The following is a 19,657-nucleotide window of genomic DNA, read 5'->3' on the forward strand; positions in this document are numbered from 1 at the left end:
GGTTTTGAGTTGACTGACCTTGAGGAGGGATTGCATCAGGCGTTTATCGTCTCAAATTATATCCTTGCTACTTTTCAGGAGTCAACTATTGCCATTCATGGTAACTTGGATAGTCAATGTTTTTATTTGTTTGATTCCCATCAAAGAAACAGAAATGGTAACCATTCTTCAAATGGCGCTGCAGTTTTGATGTCATCAAGTTAATTCCTTTGCAGAATTGATTGATTTTCTCAAAAGCCATTATCAATGTGTTTATCAATTAACACCTGTTCATTTCTGTCTAACTGCAATGCAAACTCAATGTGGAGGAAACAAGGATTCATTACAAACAAGTCATCCCTGTACATCAACAGATTTATGTACCTCAATCAATACTGCTAGTATGAGTGACAGGAATCTAAAAGAAAAAACAACCAAACGCAAATGTACTACTACTTCTACGACTCGTTTGAATGTAAAACAGAAATGTAACACTATCTGTGACAATGACGGTTCTACGACTCGTTTGAAGGACAGTATAGATCGAACCTTAACCCACAACTACGACAATTTGTGTCAGACTTTTTTGAACAGGAAAATATGCCTCTGTTCAACAGTAACCAAAACATGGAAGATGTTTTTGAAACTTTACAGAAATGTAACACTAGCCTATCTGTGACAATGTTGCTTTTGAATTGAACCCACATTTGTTGAACACTGCCCAAAACACTGAATCTGACGTTTTTGAATCTTTTCTGTCATCTAACTGAATCTGACGTTTTTGAATCTTTTCTGTCATCTAACCCAATTGCTCATGACTTCATCGATCTTGAACATGCCTACTTTTCAAAGAAAGACAGACAAAAGCGAAATCTGCATGTTAGCCATCTGCCTGAAATGGTCAATGCACTTTTGTAAAATTGTCACAGCTGTTATGCACTTTTGTGAAATGGTCAGTGCTGTTGTGCACTTATGCAAAACTTGGTGCTGTGCTGTTAACATTTGAACAAAATGCATTTTGTTCAAATGTTTAGTGCAACTTGCTACTATATAATCGCTGTATGCGCTTTGTGGTAATAATGCACTGTTGTGAAAAGTTTGCGCTAAATGTTGGCACTATGCATCATTGTTGGAGCACCCTCCTGTAGATGCACCATGCTGAAAAATGTACTTATGAATCAAGCATTGACTGAAATAAACAATTTATATATCCAGCACAACATGCAATTCATTAACTTTTGACCCTAACCTTTAACACTTCCCAAAATAAATCTTTGGTGGACATTGCATCGACGCTGTTCATTTTGAATGAACATTTTTCTTGTCCTTTATTCGCTGTGGAAGCGCTACTTCCATGGAATCACAAAAGCTCAATCATGATTTATTTGCTCTCTCTCCTGAACACAGTTTCTTATTCAAAGAATATTCTTTTTAATATGTACGCGTACGCGACAGACGAATCATTAAATATTATGGGCTGTGTTTCAAAAGCTATGTCAGAATCCGTTTTTTAAATGTTATTTTTATATTTAGTCAAGTTTTGACTAAATATTTTAACGTAGAGGGGGGAATCGAGACGAGGGTCGTGGTGTATGTGTGTGTGTGTGTGTGTGTGTGTGTGTGTGTGTCTGTGTGTGTGTGTAGAGCGATTCAGACTAAACTACTGGACCGATCTTTATGAAATTTGACATGAGAGTTCCTGGGTATGAAATCCCCATACGTTTTTTTCATTTTTTTGATAAATGTCTTTGATGACGTCATATCCGGCTTTTCGTGAAAGTTGAGGCGGCACTGTCACGCCCTCATTTTTCAACCAAATTGGTTGAAATTTTGGTCAAGTAATCTTCGACAAAGCCCGGGGTTCGGTATTGCATTTCAGCTTGGTGGCTTAAAAATTAATTAATGACTTTGGTCATTAAAAATCTGAAAATTGTAAAAAAAAATAAAAATTTATAAAACGATCCAAATTTACGTTTATCTTATTCTCCATCATTTGCTGATTCCAAAAACATATAAATATGTTATATTCGGATTAAAAACAAGCTCTGAAAATTAAATATATAAAAATTATTATCAAAATTAAATTGTCCAAATCAATTTAAAACCACTTTCATCTTATTCCTTGTCGGTTCCTGATTCCAAAAACATATAGATATGATATGTTTGGATTAAAAACACGCTCAGAAAGTTAAAACAAAGAGAGGTACAGAAAAGCGTGCTATCCTTCTTAGCGCAACTACTACCCCGCTCTTTTTGTCAATTTCACTGCCTTTGCCATGAGCGGTGGACTGACGATGCTACGAGTATACGGTCTTGCTGAAAAATGGCAGCTACTTGACTAAATATTGTATTTTCGCCTTACGCGACTTGTTATTTTTTAGATTTGTTTTTATTTGGTTGTTTCTTCCTTTCTCACCCTATTCGTATTTGTGTGCGTGATCCCAAACCAACTGAATGAACAGACTTGTTGAAGAGTTTGAGGTGAAGTAGTTAAGTGATGACAACTTACTTCTCGGGTAAAGATTCCTCTAGTCAGTCTTGTGTTTCGAACACAGACACACACACAGACAATGACAGACACACTGACGTAACATGAAGAAAGAAAAACACTTTCGACGAGCCAAAAAACCAAGACAGACACAGACATAGAAACACGGACACGCTACACAAAGACAGAAACAGAAACATACAGCCATACAGACACACACATGCACACACAAGCACACAAAAGCAAAAACGTACAAGTACAAACGCACGCAGAGAGACGGTCAGACAGCCAGATAGACAGACAGACACATACAGACAGACATACTGACGGACGGAAGTACGGACAGACAGACGGAAAGACACAAACACACACACACACACACACACACACACGCACACACACACACACACACACACACACACACACACACACATGCACGCATGATTTTGACAAGTCCAATGTGTTTTAATTGTCTCGAATCTCTCTCTATGTACAGTGAACTATAGTGAACATAAGTTAACATTGGTGGGATCAGAATTGTCGAACACATCAATACTGTAGCTGGTAATGTATAAAAAAAATCAGAGAGAGAGAGAGAGAGAGAGAGAGAGAGAGAGAGAGAGAGAGAGAGAGAGACAGAGACAGAGACAGACAGACAGAGGGATAGAGAGAGAGTTTGATGGCATTTATCAAAACATCGAAAAAGGCAAATACACAAATCAACCATAAAATAATAACGTACAGAATCAACCGCGGGGAAGAAAATCTTTGTGATCTTGTAAACAAACATGTGCGGATGTATACACGTCATATAAAAATATAAATAAGTCACTTGAAAAAGAAAAGTTGCATGGAATGTTTATTGTATTATAATTTTAATAAATTAATAACCTTTCAACTAAGGGTTCTGCAACAACAACAAAAAAGTATCCAACAGCAAATTAGTGCTTTATTATCAATTACTTCGTTGAACACTCACAAAAGTAACAGCGAGATCGTTACAGGCTCAACTGACGAAGATTAATAATAGATTAGGAATGTGTACGACTCCGATATGAATGGAAAAAACATTCGTAACTCGAAAAAAACACCCCACAATTTAAACAAAACAGTTGTATGCAATTAAGATCCATGAATTGGCCTTTTTTTGTCATTTGAAAATATTTCAAGAAAATTAAAAACAAAATCAGAGCATCAATGTAAGGAGGTAATTTCATTGATGGGAAGCTTTGCTAACTGTTTGCGACTGTCCAAGCTACGACCAACAGTGTAAACTTACTGTGTTTTTCCATTTTATAGTTAACATCACAAACTTTCCAAGAGCCAAGAGTACTTATGCTATACGTTTTATGCAAAATTAGATAAAAACAAGAAATTCCTCCGAGGTAGGAAAAACACCCCCGTCCTTACCATTCTCACTGCCACCAACTGAGAAGGTTATTTCCCTTTGACCATTAATATGTCCCTCTATAAGTCCTTGTAGAATCTTAATCCACCAATAACTCCCTAACCGTGTGTTTGACTGGTCCCAATTTTGTAAGGACCGTCTCAGGAATGTATAGAACCTGTTCACCAAGTTTGGTGACGATCGGTCCGTTCATTCTTGAGATCTATATGCGAACACAAACAAACAATCAAACACATCGACCGAATCCTATACACACCCCTATACCGGGGGTGTAAAAACATTCTTTCACAACAGTCAATTGTACTGTTCTCATTAATATATAATATATAATGTTTACTGCGAAGAATCGAACTGCAAGTGTCTGCTTTGCATGAATAGACACAAATACGTCTTGATACACACAGATTCATCACCACTACTGTGAAAGACGAAACTGCGCATGCGTGGGTATGTTGTGTGACGACATAGGACAGAGTTCTTCCCGTAGACTGTTGGACTCATCATCTCAGATGTGGACATACTTCTGCATGGCATAAAACCGGTGTAACACGAGAAAATAACTCCCACGAGAGATTTTTACTCAGGAGTAAACATTTTGTACGAAAAAGTTACTCCCTTTACGAAAAAAGCACTCCCCCATTGCACGAGAAAATTACTCCCCAAGACAGGTGAGTTCCGAGTAAACATTTCGTACAAAAATGTTACTCCCCTGACGAAAAAATAACGAATAAATTACTTCACCCCAACACGAGCAATTTAACTTCCCATGCCAGGTGTACGAAATTTTTACTCCCTTGTCCCCTGTTAGTCTTGGTGGTGGAAGGGGTGGAAGGAGGGTAGCGCGACATTCGTGTGCGCGAGATCACTTATTGGCATTATCCCTTCGCCCGCATCCCATTTTTGCGTACGAGATTTTTACTGGAAGTAAAAAAAAATGGGGAGTAAAAAATTCGTGGAGGGAGTAATTTTTTCGTGCCTTGGGGAGTTCTTTTCTCGTACGAAAAGTGTACTCGGAGTAAGAATTTCGTACGAAATATTTACTCCGGAGTAAATGTTTCGTGGAGTAAAAATTTCGTGTTACACCGGCACGGTTGGCCTAGTGGTAAGGCGTCCGCCCCGTGATCGGGAGGTCGTCCTAAGACTTTAAAATTGGCAATCTAGTGGCTGCTCCGCCTGGCGTCTGGCATTATGGGGTTAGTGCTAGGACTGGTTGGTCCGGTGTCAGAATAATGTGACTGGGTGAGACATGAAGCCTGTGCTGCGACTTCTGTCTTGTGTGTGGCGCACGTTATATGTCAAAGCAGCACCGCCCTGATATGGCCCTTCGTGGTCGGCTGGGCGTTAAGCAAACAAACAAACAAAAAGCCATGGGATAAGACCACCCCTCCACTTGGACACATACAAAAAATCAACAGACTGGGTGTTCTTTGTGCAGGGTGAGATTTTTTAAAAGAATTATTTCCGTAAAAGCCACCAGTTGCTAATTACTAAATTAATTTATCGAAAAATTCCTACTGTGCGCAGGAACCAATCAGGGTGTTGATGTTTGATTCCTGTCTTCGTGGAGGGGTGGTCTTTTGCCATGCAAAAGCCTGGTTAGGCCTGTGATGGTGAGAACGTTGAGAAGAAACTGTCGTTACGAGAAGGAGTGTGCTTTTAATTGACAAATGTGACCCTCCACCACGAAATGAGTCGCATGTCACCTCGCGCGGTTCTGCGCTAGGCTTAATATAAGTCCGGGGAGTGTCTGGTAACAGTGTGAGGGTCACCTTAGTCACAGGCTTATAACTCAAACAGTTTTCGCTCTTTTCTAAAACGGTTTTCAACACTGGATAGAGCATAACAAACTCTTTAGGAAAATGTAAAAATATGAAAATCATGCAAAGGTGACATGCGACTCATTTCGTGGTGGAGGGTCACAAATATCTAAGTACAGCTCTCCGACGCATTTGCTCCCTAGCGGCGACCTTTCGGATGACTTGCAGTTGCACTGTTGACGTGACTTTGTCACTGAGGTCAACTTGGTGAACTGTCACACTTCCTGTTATTTCTGTAGAAGACAAATTGAAGTAATGCATTTTTTTCCTTTTGACTCTAAAGATCTTAGTTTGAAACGGAGGGGCAAAAAGTAACGTCTTTACACAAAAAATTGTCCCAAGGAGTAACGTTTTGTGCTGTGTACTTAGTGTCGTACCTTTTTAACATTATTCTGTACGGTTAACTTAGCACTCTTAGTAGTTACTGAAGCAATTACTTTGTTCTTCACAAAATCCCGTAACAGATACAAGTGGATTCTAACGTCTTCACAACTGAACGCTTCAAATCTGAATATCTGACCGTGAGTGTGATGGCACTAAGAACAAGAAGTTAAAAATAATGCAAAAATTAAACGCTTATTCTTAAAACCTATACATTGTTGAACAAAAAAGTGTAGGCAGCACCAACTTCTGCAAGAATATGAGTCCCTGAATTGCAACATGTAAGTAAACAACGAAATGCGTGAGCGTAGTACTAGCATCTTGCAAATCTCGGGGGTTTGTCATGCAGTGGACCCCCCCCCCCCCACCCCACCCCTTTTAGGGCCTCCAACAATCTGAGAAAATCAGGTCTTAAAAGACGTAGAGTGTTTAAAATGGAGGTAACTTTACAGACGTTTATTAACGCAAGAATCTGGAAAATTAGGTTCTTAAAACGTAGATGGGTTTATAACAGAGGGGGGGGGGGGGGGGGGGGAGGAGTCTTAAAAAGGGGGTTCCATTGCATATGGAATGAAAGAGAATTAGAGTACTCGTGATGAAAACAACCAACACTCACAAAAGTATGTACACAGCACACATACTCGTCACACCAACACAAATAGTGTGGTTATTTTCTATCATTATGGCAGCTGAAAAACATCGGAATTTCTAAACAACACTCAACAGAAAAGAGGGTCCACGCATTTACTCAGGCGTTTGACAAACCGTAATTAAAAAGCAATGCTGTAACACACAATATTCACAACAATTCGATTGTCCTATGGCGCAACAACACACCCACACAGATGTCCAAAGCTACAAAACTGTCGTCACAATCAACACAGAGCACACACCCAAACTTTCAAATTCGGCTCTGGATGTCTGTTTGTTGAGGAAAAAAGTCTTGGAATCAGAAGTGTTGAGAAACACTATCGGTGGTTGAATTCTTAACGATGTGAGAAACTGCACAAAAGCACCAGGATCGTCGGACACTGTCACTGTCACTGCCGGACACGATGCTAGGTTTTTGAAAGCGCATCCTTTTTACCTGTTTCAAAGCCTGATTGTCACAATCGTATTACACCTTTATCAAACATGCATCGTTCAGAGGAAGTGATCAGCAGTCACGTGACTTGTGACTGCTGAGAACAAAAGGGAAATAATTCATCATTTCTGATGCTTTCTATCAGTCTCCCAAAACTTTAAACTAGTTATTATTTCCTCTACATTATATTCCTTGCACTTTACAGGTTATACCTAGTTGCCTTCTGCAGCGAACAACTTCTCTGGTACAGTTCATCTGTCTTACACAGAAGAACAGTTTTGGCAAGCAGAGATGACTAATTCACCTGGGGAATGCTGTGGGTCTTTTTGGTAAAGTAGAAGTCACTTTTGAAGAACACTTTCTCTCTGGATACTTCTCGATTCACACCTTTCAGCGTGAAAACAAAAATCACTTCACGCTGATTTTATGGCATCTAGATTTTGTCTTTGAGTTTGTAACGAAATCATTAGAAAGACATGCCAACCCCGAGAAGAAAAGAATAGGCTAGGTCCAACTGCTCTGAACTCCACAGACAAGAATTCGTCGTATGATGAAGGGTATAAGACTTTACTCCTTGGATGACGTCAAGTCACGTGATGACCTTGGCAATCTGAGTATCTGCAACATATGCAGGGTTAAAAATAAACAAAGGAACTAAACCCAGAGTAAATGTCTAGCCATATGCAGTGACTAAAAGCACAAATATAAAAAAATAAAAACAAAAGTGCAAAAACACCTAGGTTTTTTTTCTCAAGAAAAGGTGCGAGAGGAAAATAAATAAAAAGCAAGCAAACTAAAAAGAAGGAAAAAAAACACCACAAAGCAGAATAAAATGAAACAAAGTGAACCACAATGAAGAAACATGAATACAAAGTATAATAAACAGGAGGAACAAATGAACAAAATATAAAAAATATAAAAAATGGGAAGAGAGAAAAGACGAGAAAACAAAGAAAGATACAAAGCAAGAAAGAAAAATGAAAGAAAGTAAGAAAGAAAGAAAGGAAGAAAGAAAAATAGAGAGAAAGAAAGAAAGAAAGAAAGAAAGAAAGAAAGAAAGAAAAAAAGAAAGACAGAAAGAAAGAAAGAAAGAAAGAAAGAAAGAAAAAAAGAAAGACAGAAAGAAAGAAAGAAAGAAAGCAAGAGATAGAGAAACAAAGAAACAAAGAAAGAACCGATGTGGTCTTTGGGTTTTTACTGAGCTAGCATAATGGGCCCTATAGCAATGAATAAAACCAGTGCATGAATAAATACATTGTAAATAAATACATTGCGAAAGAAACACAAAACCTCAAACGAGTGGGGGAAAAAACACCATCTGAGTGATCTGACTAACACTGTAACATTTTCATACTTTAGTATTAACAGCGCATTCTGTACTTGAAAAAATACACACGATTAATTCAATACTAGACCAACACAAAGCAACACAAACCCAAATCTGGTAGTTTTCTTTCTTTATTTATTTATTTGGTGTTTAACGTCGTTTTCAACCATTCAAGGTTATATCGCGACGGATCTGGTAGTTGCTTTCTAGCAATTTCCAAAATCCCCCAAAGAAGAAAAGAATGAAAAAGAAATTTTAATCGCTCTCGTTATGTTGGCGGTGGCGGTGGCGGTGGCGGTGGTGGCGATAGTGGTGGTGGTATCATTTGCCTTTAAAATTATCATCATCATGAAGCTGTAAAACGTATACAAAAAGTTTCTGTGAACATTCTTTTTCTTGATTCTGCCTATGATGCGTTGTCGTTTTAGCTGTTGCTTCAGCTCAAATGTCTTCCTTTGTAAAACATTAATTGCCATGCTCTACAGTTTTGTTTTACATTTTTTTAGACTGTGAATTGTGCTCATAATCTGATAATAAATATCACACAATGTGCTTAGTGCGTTGGCCCTTCGGCTACAGGTATGTTTGCTGCTATAAAATGTTTTATTACTTTTGGGTTGGATTTTGCTGGTACGATGCTGGCGATTATAGATGTGGAGATGGTGTAGGGTATCCCCGCTTGTTAAACCGAATTTGGAATATTTTTTCTTTTCTTTCTTCTCTCTTTTTGTGTGTGTGAGCATCGGATTTATTATTTTCTGTATTTAAAAAAAAGTAAATCTAGCAATTGTGTACGGCAGTAACTATCTCTATCTCACACATAACATTTCTATAACTTTGTATTCTTATTGGTATTGCTATTGCTGTTGTTGTTATGTGTGTCCGTGCGTCTAAATAAGTCTGTCCGCTTGCATCAGTATTTCTCGTATCCTAGAGTTGTTCATCTACTGTGAAAGTTAAACGGACACAGTCCGTGTTAAAAAAAATTATTTGATTCAAACGTCTTTGAAAGAAGTGCAAGTAGGATACAAACTGTAAAACGTTTTCTTGAAATTAGTGTTCTGATTGAAGAGCTATTGAACAATATGCTTTGGATATTTATTTTCCCAAGTCGACCATTATCTTTGTATCTTAGTAACCTTAAAGATAAGTTAACTACAACTAAACTTTAACTGTAATTTTACTTTTACCAATTGATAAAGAGTGTTCAAATATATGTAGCTTGAACTGTTCTTGTTGACGACTAATCGAACATTTGCGAATATATATGTATATGTCTTTGACAGATGCCAAAATCCCTTGTTGGATGAAGACTTTATGAGCATGCTACGTATTGTGCCGTGCAAGTTATAAGATGATTGAAAAGAGCGTTCTCTGTTACATCTTTTACGAAATAGGTAGAGGATTAACGTCAGTTAGAGTGTCGAAAATATAATAATAATAATAATAATAAGAACATTTATATAGCGCTAAATCAAAAACTTTCGTTAAAAAGGTTTGCTCTAAGCGCTTGACATCTAAACTAAAACGTCATTCACACTCTTTACAATGATGTACGTCATTTTGAATCAGTGTCACTGGGAATCTGAGCAACACAGATGTCAACAGCCAAGCAAGCAGAAATATACGATCGGAAGGCCCAAGATTAAACAGTTGGCATAAGCACATGAAACGAAAATTCGAACAATATGAAGCAAGCAATAAAGTAATGAATGAAGCAATGAATAAATGAATAAATGAATAAATGAATGAATGAATGAATGAATGAATGAATGAATGAAGTCGACCAATCAATCAATCAATCAATCAATCAATCAATCAATCAATCAATCAATCAATCAATATGTGCTTGATTTTTTGTATCTGGACCTCGACTTCCCATTGGCTTTACCTAAATAATTGGATGTATGAAGGGACAAACGAATCAATCTAAGCATCGCCTGACACTCCCTCCCCCTCCCCCTCACACCCACCTACCTCCCCCGTTTTATTTGTTTGAAAGAATGAACAAAGGAATCACTAAAAGAATAAATGGATCTGTGTACTAACCTTTCTCCTCTTTTTTAGTTTGCAAATCAAGAGCCTCAGTTTGCAGACCACTTTCTGGCGCTCCACCTTCACTCTTAGGACTAGCTTCACCCACATCCGGGTTACCATCCTCACCACTCTCGTTGCCCTTGGCAACGCTCATCTCGCGACACGGATTATCCAATCGCAACCCTAACGGTGGCGCCACCCAACTTAGATGGGGGCCCGGAACGAGAAAAGCCGAGGCGTGACGAGAAGCCAGCCTAGCTTCCGCTGATTCTAGTGTTCTGAAAGGAGAGGTTAGCCTGTGGTGCAGAAAGTCCTGTCGTTGCACAGAAGAAGGAATATTAAGTTCTCGAAAGGACGAGGGATGAGGTGCTCTCTCCCCTTTGTTCAGACGCTGCGCGCTTACATCCTCGTCACCGCTCGAGGTCACAGGCGCAGACGACACCACCGAAGCGGGCAAGGGAGCGTCTGAATGTATAATCTGAGAAATGGACCAGATCTTGGGTCGGGAGGTCACAGCAGCGGCCACAGCCGGAGAAGGACGGCTAGAAGAACTAGTCCTGGAGGAGTTTGAACCGTTGGGTAAAGCTCCACCGAGCTTCGGAGCGACAGAATCCCTCTGAACAAGAGAAGCAGCAGGGACAGGAACGGCGCTGAGAAGCCCGTGGGGGGATGCCTCCATTCCGTTCCATCCGTGCATAGGGTACACAGGCATGGGGCCGGGGCGAGGGATCAAGTGCGAGTGAAAGGGCGGGGTGCAGGGGAAGGGGGACAGGGAGGAAGAAGAGGGAGAGGATAAGGGGTTGAGGTTGGCCCCGGGTGAAGAGACACTGGAGGTGGTGGTGGTGGTGGTGGTGGTAGGGTTGGTGGTGGAGGTGCTGCTAGCGTCCTCGTTGTCGGAGATGTCGGAGTCGTCCACGTTGATGTCCTCGTCGGAGTCACCGGGGTCGCCTGGTGAACCAGAAAGAACAACCTATATATTATAATATGACACTTTGAAGGTTTACACTGACAGTAAAGTCGGAAATAACATGAACACAACAGAAAAGAAAGGACGGGGAGCAAATAGGGTGGAGGGCGGATCGCGGAGGGTAAAACAAACTGGAGACATAAAAAGACAATGAAATCGGTTGGTTTCGTTCATTTCTTTGAGAGAAAGTCAGGAGAAGAAGGAAGAAGATAAGAAGGAGTAGGTAAAAGAGTAGAGGGAAGAGGAGGAGGAGGAGGAGGAGGAGGAGGAGGAGGAGGAGGAGGAGGAGGAGGAGGAAATCGAGCAGGATGAAATATAAGAAAAAGGGGAAGAGGACGATAATGAATACGAAAAGATGACAGATCAACCACCTTCAAAGAAGCCAAGACCATCATCAAGGCCAAGCAACACAAAAAGTGGTTGCAGCAGCACCCACACTACAACAAAAAACGACGCCTTTCACCTGCTCACAAGGTCTAAGTAGGTCCTCATATTCAGGCTGCGGACAGGCCACAACCGAATGAACCACCACCTTTTCACCAAGTTCAGAATTGGCCAGTCAGACCAGTGCCCTTGTCAAACAGGCAGCATGACAACGGAACACCTGCTGCAGACTTGCCCACTACACGATGGCCTCAGGAGCCAGATCTGGGCGGAGGCGACCACGGTGCAAGGGAAGCTCTATGGCAGTCTGGACGACCTACAGCGCACGGCAACATTTGCGCGGAGAACCGGCGTTTCCATCTGAGTGATCGGACAAGAAGAAGAAGAATACGAAAAGGAGGAGGAGGAGGAAGAGGAGAAAGAGGAGGAGACGCAGGGCAGTAATCGTCAACCCGATTATCAGCACTTGTTTTTAAAAAACCAGCGCTTTTCACCCTCCCTTATTTGCAGCTTCCCAACCCTGTTCACACGATATCTACAAGACACCTTCTTTAAGTCCTTCCACACCCTTCCCAACTCCCTCACACACACACACCCCTCTCTTGCTCCTCAAAACTGTAAGATATGACAAGATAACACCGATTAGAAGACCAACGCCGGCGCATTGCAGGGAGAAAGACGAGTGTTTGTTTGGCTGGTGTGAAGTAGGGGACAGGGTGTCCATGAGTGACATGTTGCACTAGCCAAGGCGACAGCGAGTGACAGTGAAGAGCTGCGGTTATTTCACTGCACGTGTTACGCAGGCCTTGCTAGTCGTGCTAGTTCAGTAGCTGTCTGGTAGTGCCTGGCCTCCTCTGACCTTAGCATTACAGTGGAACCAAAGGTGGAACTGGGTGGCCGAGTGGTAACGCACTTGCGCTCAGAAGCGAGAGGTTGCGAGTTCGACCCTGGGTCAGGGCGTTAGCAATTTTCTCCCGCCTCTCCTAACCTAGGTGGTGGGTTCAAGTGCTAGTCTTTCGGATGAGACGAAAAACCGAGGTCCCTTCGTGTACACTACATTGGGGTGTGCACGTTAAAGATCCCACGATTGACAAAATTGTATAGGCATAGATACAAATGTCCACCAAAATACCCGTGTGACTTGGAATAATAGGCCGTGAAAAGTAGGATATGCGCCGAAATGGCTGCGATCTGCTGGCCGATGTGAATGCGTGATGTATTGTGTAAAAAAATCCATCTCACACGGCATAAATAAATCCCTGCGCCTTGAATATGTGCGCGATATAAATTGCATAAAAAAATATAAAAAAAATCCCTGCGCTTAGAACTGTACCCACGGAATACGCGATATAAGCCTCATATGGATTGATTGATTGATTGATTGATTGATTGATTGATTGATTGATTGATTGAACAACCCCACCCCTTTTAAACCCTTCCGAATGAAGACTTCCCAAATCAATCTCAACTTCACCCCCTTCTTGATTTTGTTAAAAGATTTTCTGTTCATACCCTTTGCAAAATTCACTTCCAATGTCAGACTCCTTCGTTCAGACTGATTTGTTGAAGTCTTAAAGACGAGTTCCACTGCATTGGTCCACGAGTGCCAGCAGGTGTTGGAGACAGCAGATTACTGTTTTAAGTTATGGTGGTGCAAACACGGTTTTTATTCGCAGAAGTATTTGGTAAGATCTGGGTATTGAAAAAACCCAAGAAGAGGCAAAAAGCGAGAGAGAGAGAGGGAGAGAGAGAGAGAGAGAGAGAGAGAGAGAGAGAGAGAGAGAGAGAGAGAGAGAGAGAGAGAGAGGGGGGAGAGAGAGCACATTCATTATGTGTCCCTTTCAAACAGAAAGAAACTAGGAAATAAGGGAAAAAAGGAGAAAGAAGCAAAAAAGAAAGGAAACAAAGGTGAAAAAAATCAAACAAAGCACACCCCGCCAAACCTAACTTAACCACCCACCCATACAAACAAAGCACACCCCGCCAAACCTAACTTAACCACCCACCCATACAAACAAAGCACACCCCGCCAAACCTAACTTAACCACCCACCCATACAAAGCACACCCCGCCAAACCTAACTTAACCACCCACCCATACAAACAAAGCACACCCCGCCAAACCTAACTTAACCACCCACCCATACAAACAAAGCACACCCCGCCAAACCTAACTTAACCACCCACCCATACAAACAAAGCACACCCCGCCAAACCAAACTTAACCACCCACCCATACAAACAAAGCACACCCCGCCAAACCAAACTTAACCACCCACCCATACAAACAAAGCACACCCCGCCAAACCTAACTTAACCACCCACCCATACAAACAAAGCACACCCCGCCAAACCTAACTTAACCACCCACCCATACAAACAAAGCACACCCCGCCAAACCTAACTTAACCACCCACCCATACAAACAAAGCACACCCCGCCAAACCTAACTTAACCACCCACCCATACAAACAAAGCACACCCCGCCAAACCAAACTTAACCACCCACCCATACAAACAAAGCACACCCCGCCAAACCTAACTTAACCACCCACCCATACAAACAAAGCACACCCCGCCAAACCTAACTTAACCACCCACCCATACAAACAAAGCACACCCCGCCAAACCAAACTTAACCACCCACCCATACAAACAAAGCACACCCCGCCAAACCAAACTTAACCACCCACCCATACAAACAAAGCACACCCCGCCAAACCTAACTTAACCACCCACCCATACAAACAAAGCACACCCCGCCAAACCTAACTTAACCACCCACCCATACAAACAAAGCACACCCCGCCAAACCTAACTTAACCACCCACCCATACAAACAAAGCACACCCCGCCAAACCAAACTTAACCACCCACCCATACAAACAAAGCACACCCCGCCAAACCTAACTTAACCACCCACCCATACAAACAAAGCACACCCCGCCAAACCAACCTTAACCACCCACCCATACAAACAAAGCACACCCCGCCAAACCTAACTTAACCACCCACCCATACAAACAAAGCACACCCCGCCAAACCAACCTTAACCACCCACCCATACAAACAAAGCACACCCCGCCAAACCTAACTTAACCACCCACCCATACAAACAAAGCACACCCCGCCAAACCTAACTTAACCACCCACCCATACAAACAAAGCACACCCCGCCAAACCTAACTTAACCACCCACCCATACAAACAAAGCACACCCCGCCAAACCAAACTTAACCACCCACCCATACAAACAAAGCACACCCCGCCAAACCTAACTTAACCACCCACCCATACAAACAAAGCACACCCCGCCAAACCTAACTTAACCACCCACCCATACAAACAAAGCACACCCCGCCAAACCTAACTTAACCACCCACCCATACAAATAAAGCACACCCCGCCAAACCTAACTTAACCACCCACCCATACAAACAAAGCACACCCCGCCAAACCTAACTTAACCACCCACCCATACAAACAAAGCACACCCCGCCAAACCAAACTTAACCACCCACCCATACAAACAAAGCACACCCCGCCAAACCTAACTTAACCACCCACCCATACAAACAAAGAACACCCCGCCAAACCTAACTTAACCACCCACCCATACAAATAAAGCACACCCCGCCAAACCTAACTTAACCACCCACCCATACAAGCAAAGCACACCACGCCAAACCTAACTTAACCACCCACCCATACAAACAAAGCACACCCCGCCAAACCAAACTTAACCACCCACCCATACAAACAAAGCACACCCCGCCAAACCTAACTTAACCACCCACCCATACAAACAAAGAACACCCCGCCAAACCTAACTTAACCACCCACCCATACAAACAAAGCACACCCCGCCAAACCTAACTTAACCACCCACCCATACAAACAAAGAACACCCCGCCAAACCTAACTTAACCACCCACCCATACAAACAAAGAACACCCCGCCAAACCTAACTTAACCACCCACCCATACAAACAAAGAACACCCCGCCAAACCTAACTTAACCACCCACCCATACAGACAAAGCACACCCCGCCAAACCAAACTTAACCACCCACCCATACAAACAAAGCACACCCCGCCAAACCAAACTTAACCACCCACCCATACAAATAAAGAACACCCCGCCAAACCTAACTTAACCACCCACCCATACAAATAAAGCACACCCCGCCAAACCTAACTTAACCACCCACCCATACAAACAAAGCACACCTTGCCAAACCTAACTTTACCACCCACCCATACAAATAAAGCACACCCCGCCAAACCTAGCTTAACCACCCACCCATACAAATAAAGCACACCCCGCCAAACCTAACTTAACCACCCACCCATACAAACAAAGAACACCCCGCCAAACCTAACTTAACCACCCACCCATACAAATAAAGCACACCCCGCCAAACCTAACTTAACCACCCACCCATACAAACAAAGCACACCCCGCCAAACCTAACTTAACCACCCACCCATACAAACAAAGCACACCCCGCCAAACCTAACTTAACCACCCACCCATACAAATAAAGCACACCCCGCCAAACCTAACTTAACCACCCACCCATACAAACAAAGAACACCACGCCAAACCTAACTTAACCACCCACCCATACAAACAAAGCACACCCCGCCAAACCAAACTTAACCACCCACCCATACAAATAAAGCACACCCCGCCAAACCTAACTTAACCACCCACCCATACAAACAAAGCACACCCCGCCAAACCTAACTTAACCACCCACCCATACAAACAAAGCACACCCCGCCAAACCTAACTTAACCACCCACCCATACAAACAAAGCACACCCCGCCAAACCTAACTTAACCACCCACCCATACAAACAAAGCACACCACGCCAAACCTAACTTAACCACCCACCCACACAAACAAAGCACACCACGCCAAACCTAACTTAACCACCCACCCATACAAATAAAGAAAACACCAACTTACGGAGATGTTTGGGTGTGCCATCAGTGTCGTTGTCATCGTCGTCCTTGTCATGCATATCATCGTCCTGGTCGTCATTATCGGTATCTCTGCCGGTAAACAGACGATTCTCCTTCTTGAGACGACGACGAGCATTTGCAAACCATGTGGATACCTGTAGAAAAGAAAAACAACATTACCAGTTAAGCTTTTACAGTAGAGCTTTGATCTTACAAAATCTAAACTCAGAGCTTCCAATCTTGAAGGCCTTCCCGAAGTTGACTTCACAAAGACTTCGCGAAATCTTTTCACGGAAAATTCAGTGCCGGGGCTTGATGCAGCGAGCTTCGTAAAGTAAACTTCGTCCATTTCTTCTTCTTCTTCTGCGTTCGTGGGCTGAAACTCCCACGTACACTCGTGTTTTTTGCACGAGTGGAATTTTACGTGTATGACCGTTTTTTACCCCGCCATTTAGGCAGCCATACGCCGTTTTCGGAGGAAGCATGCTGGGTATTTTCGTGTTTCTATAACCCACCGAACTCTGACATGGATTACAGGATCTTTTTCGTGCGCACTTGGTCTTGTGCTTGCGTGTACACACGGGGGTGTTCGGACACCGAGGAGAGTCTGCACACAAAGTTGACTCTGAGAAATAAATCTCTCGCCGAACGTGAGGACGAACTCACGCTGACAGCGGCCAACTGGATACAAATCCAGCGCGCTACCGACTGAGCTACATCCCCGCCCACTTCGTCCATTTAATATCAGGCTTTTCGAAGTAGTCGTATTTTCAGCGGGTCACACACGGAAGGCTTCTTCGACATGATTCTGAGTGAGTCTTCTTACAGCTAATAGTGGTACCTGGTTAGGAAGGGGGTGGGGGAGGGACGTTCAAGATTTTCCTTTTTTATTTTCCTATTTTTCTTTTAAATACACAATCATCTTGCTCATATCTTAAAACGTGTGAGTTTGAATAATTCTCGTAAAAAAAATAAAATGAAGTGTATGAGCTGATATGCATTTTATTTTGTTCGTAGCCTACTTGAATGAAGAACAGAGTCGTAGCCTAACTTGTGACACGAGACAAAGAAAAACGTGAACAAATCCGTATGTGCTAATGTCAAGAATGTTGGTCTTGATTATAACAAAGCATCATGAAAAAATCGTCAAATTTCTTTAAAAAACAATGCCTTTACCTGCGTGAGTGTCATTTTGGTGATTATGGCGAGCATAATCTTCTCCGCCTTCGTGGGATAAGGATTCTTCTTGTGTTCGTGAAGCCACGCCTTCAGCGGTCCTGTCGTCTCTCGCGTGGCTGCTTTGCGCATGCCCAGGCCGTTCACATCAAAACCAGCGTACCTGCAACAAGCACAGATAATTCAATTGAAAAGGCGTCATTCTGACAACACTTGAAAATTTAACAAAAACAAGTCCATACAAGAGTCTTGAGAATTGCACAGAGGCGGTTTTTTTTTTATTTTTTTTTTACAAAAAGGTTTCTTTAAAAGTTATTCTTAAAAAAAAATTACAGATCGAATTATTGTATTCCACGCTCCGAAAAAGAGAACTTATAAAATGGAGGAAAATTATTTATTCCGTGCAAAAGCAAAACAGAGGGCTCCAAAGAGACAAAAAGGGGGTGGTTGCGTACAGGTAACTCAACAAGAAAAGAGGAACAACTCTGAGAAGTACAGCTTGAGTTTTCAAAACATAATAAGCACGACTTACAGAAGACCATAGGGATGTGTGCCCACAGTAGGGTCAAATCCCATGGGGTGGCCAACGGGTGTCAGGCACTGTGCCAGTCTCTCTGGTCTCATGTGCATCCCTCGTAACTGCAATACACGGCATTTACACATGTCATCATCATTGAAAGTACATATACATGTCATTTCAAACATTATGCGCTAACACAGTGGTACATCTGTGTTAGACCTCCTGATATCTGAAAAATAGGTCTGACATAGTTCCGAATGAACCCCGTGGAAATGACATCACATAGTGAAAGAAGACCAAACTTAAACTTAAAGGTCCTTGTCTACATTTTTATACCGAAATCGCCATTTGACCATTAAAATGCAGAGTCTATTATCTACAAATATCAATACACCCCCTTTCGATCAGGAAAGACGAAGCCAGTGTAGCCGTTAGAAAATTCATTGTAGTATTCCAGCGTAGTACTCATAGTAGGATATCCTTATTTGGAAAATGCCAAGCGCAAAACTCCTCTCAAATCCCGTGCATTTTGTGCGTTTAAAAAAAGGCGTGGACAGCGCTCCAGTGTCAAACTGTTGCTGCACTTGTTTGGGCGTGGCTATAAGCACAGTGACATGAATTTGATTGGTCAGTATTTTTAGGCAAAGCACATGTTCTCAGCAAACAGAAAACAAAATATTGGAAGCGTGAGTCACGCTACCCAAAAATAAAATCTTTTTTTACATAAATTTTTTTCTATAACTTTTTCCCCATGGTTCATTCATCATTTGACATAATTTTGTATCGAAATCTAACCATAAGATTATTGAAAAAAAGCAATAATGTAGACGACCACCTTTAAGAATAGTGTCTCAAATTAATGGAACAAACGCAAGCTATCTTTGAACTTTGAAGTCCCCCCACTGCAACACCTTCCCCTTCCCCTCATCCCACCCCTCCCTGGTCCCCACCTCCCCACTTGTTCTTGTTCTTGTTCTTGTTCTTGTTCTTCTTGTTCTTCTTCTTGTTCTTCTTCTTCTTCTTCTTGCTTCCTTTCGTTGTTGCTATTGATGTACTTGGCGGTGATTCTACATCACAATCTATGACTCTTCTTTTTTTCATCTTCACCAAGAAAAATG

The 19,657-nt window shown here is 42.1% G+C and overlaps 1 protein-coding gene across 1 annotated transcript in view; it reads right to left on the minus strand.

Moving 5' to 3' along the window:
- Positions 1 to 6,467: 6,467 nt before the first annotated feature.
- Positions 6,468 to 19,657, minus strand: part of LOC138961627 (Iroquois homeobox protein 5a-like) — a 35,213-nt gene continuing 22,023 nt past the window's right edge. Inside the window, exons 4-8 of the mRNA XM_070333303.1 lie at positions 18,552 to 18,658; positions 18,020 to 18,182; positions 16,848 to 16,998; positions 10,534 to 11,469; positions 6,468 to 7,775 (exon numbers count right to left, since the gene is read on the minus strand). Coding sequence (XP_070189404.1) covers positions 7,747 to 7,775; positions 10,534 to 11,469; positions 16,848 to 16,998; positions 18,020 to 18,182; positions 18,552 to 18,658 — 1,386 coding nt within the window. The 3' untranslated portion in view covers positions 6,468 to 7,746. The remainder of the gene's footprint in view (positions 7,776 to 10,533; positions 11,470 to 16,847; positions 16,999 to 18,019; positions 18,183 to 18,551; positions 18,659 to 19,657) is intronic.

This window comes from Littorina saxatilis, linkage group LG1, assembly GCF_037325665.1.
Source record: "Littorina saxatilis isolate snail1 linkage group LG1, US_GU_Lsax_2.0, whole genome shotgun sequence".
Classification (NCBI taxonomy): Eukaryota; Metazoa; Mollusca; class Gastropoda; order Littorinimorpha; family Littorinidae; genus Littorina; species Littorina saxatilis.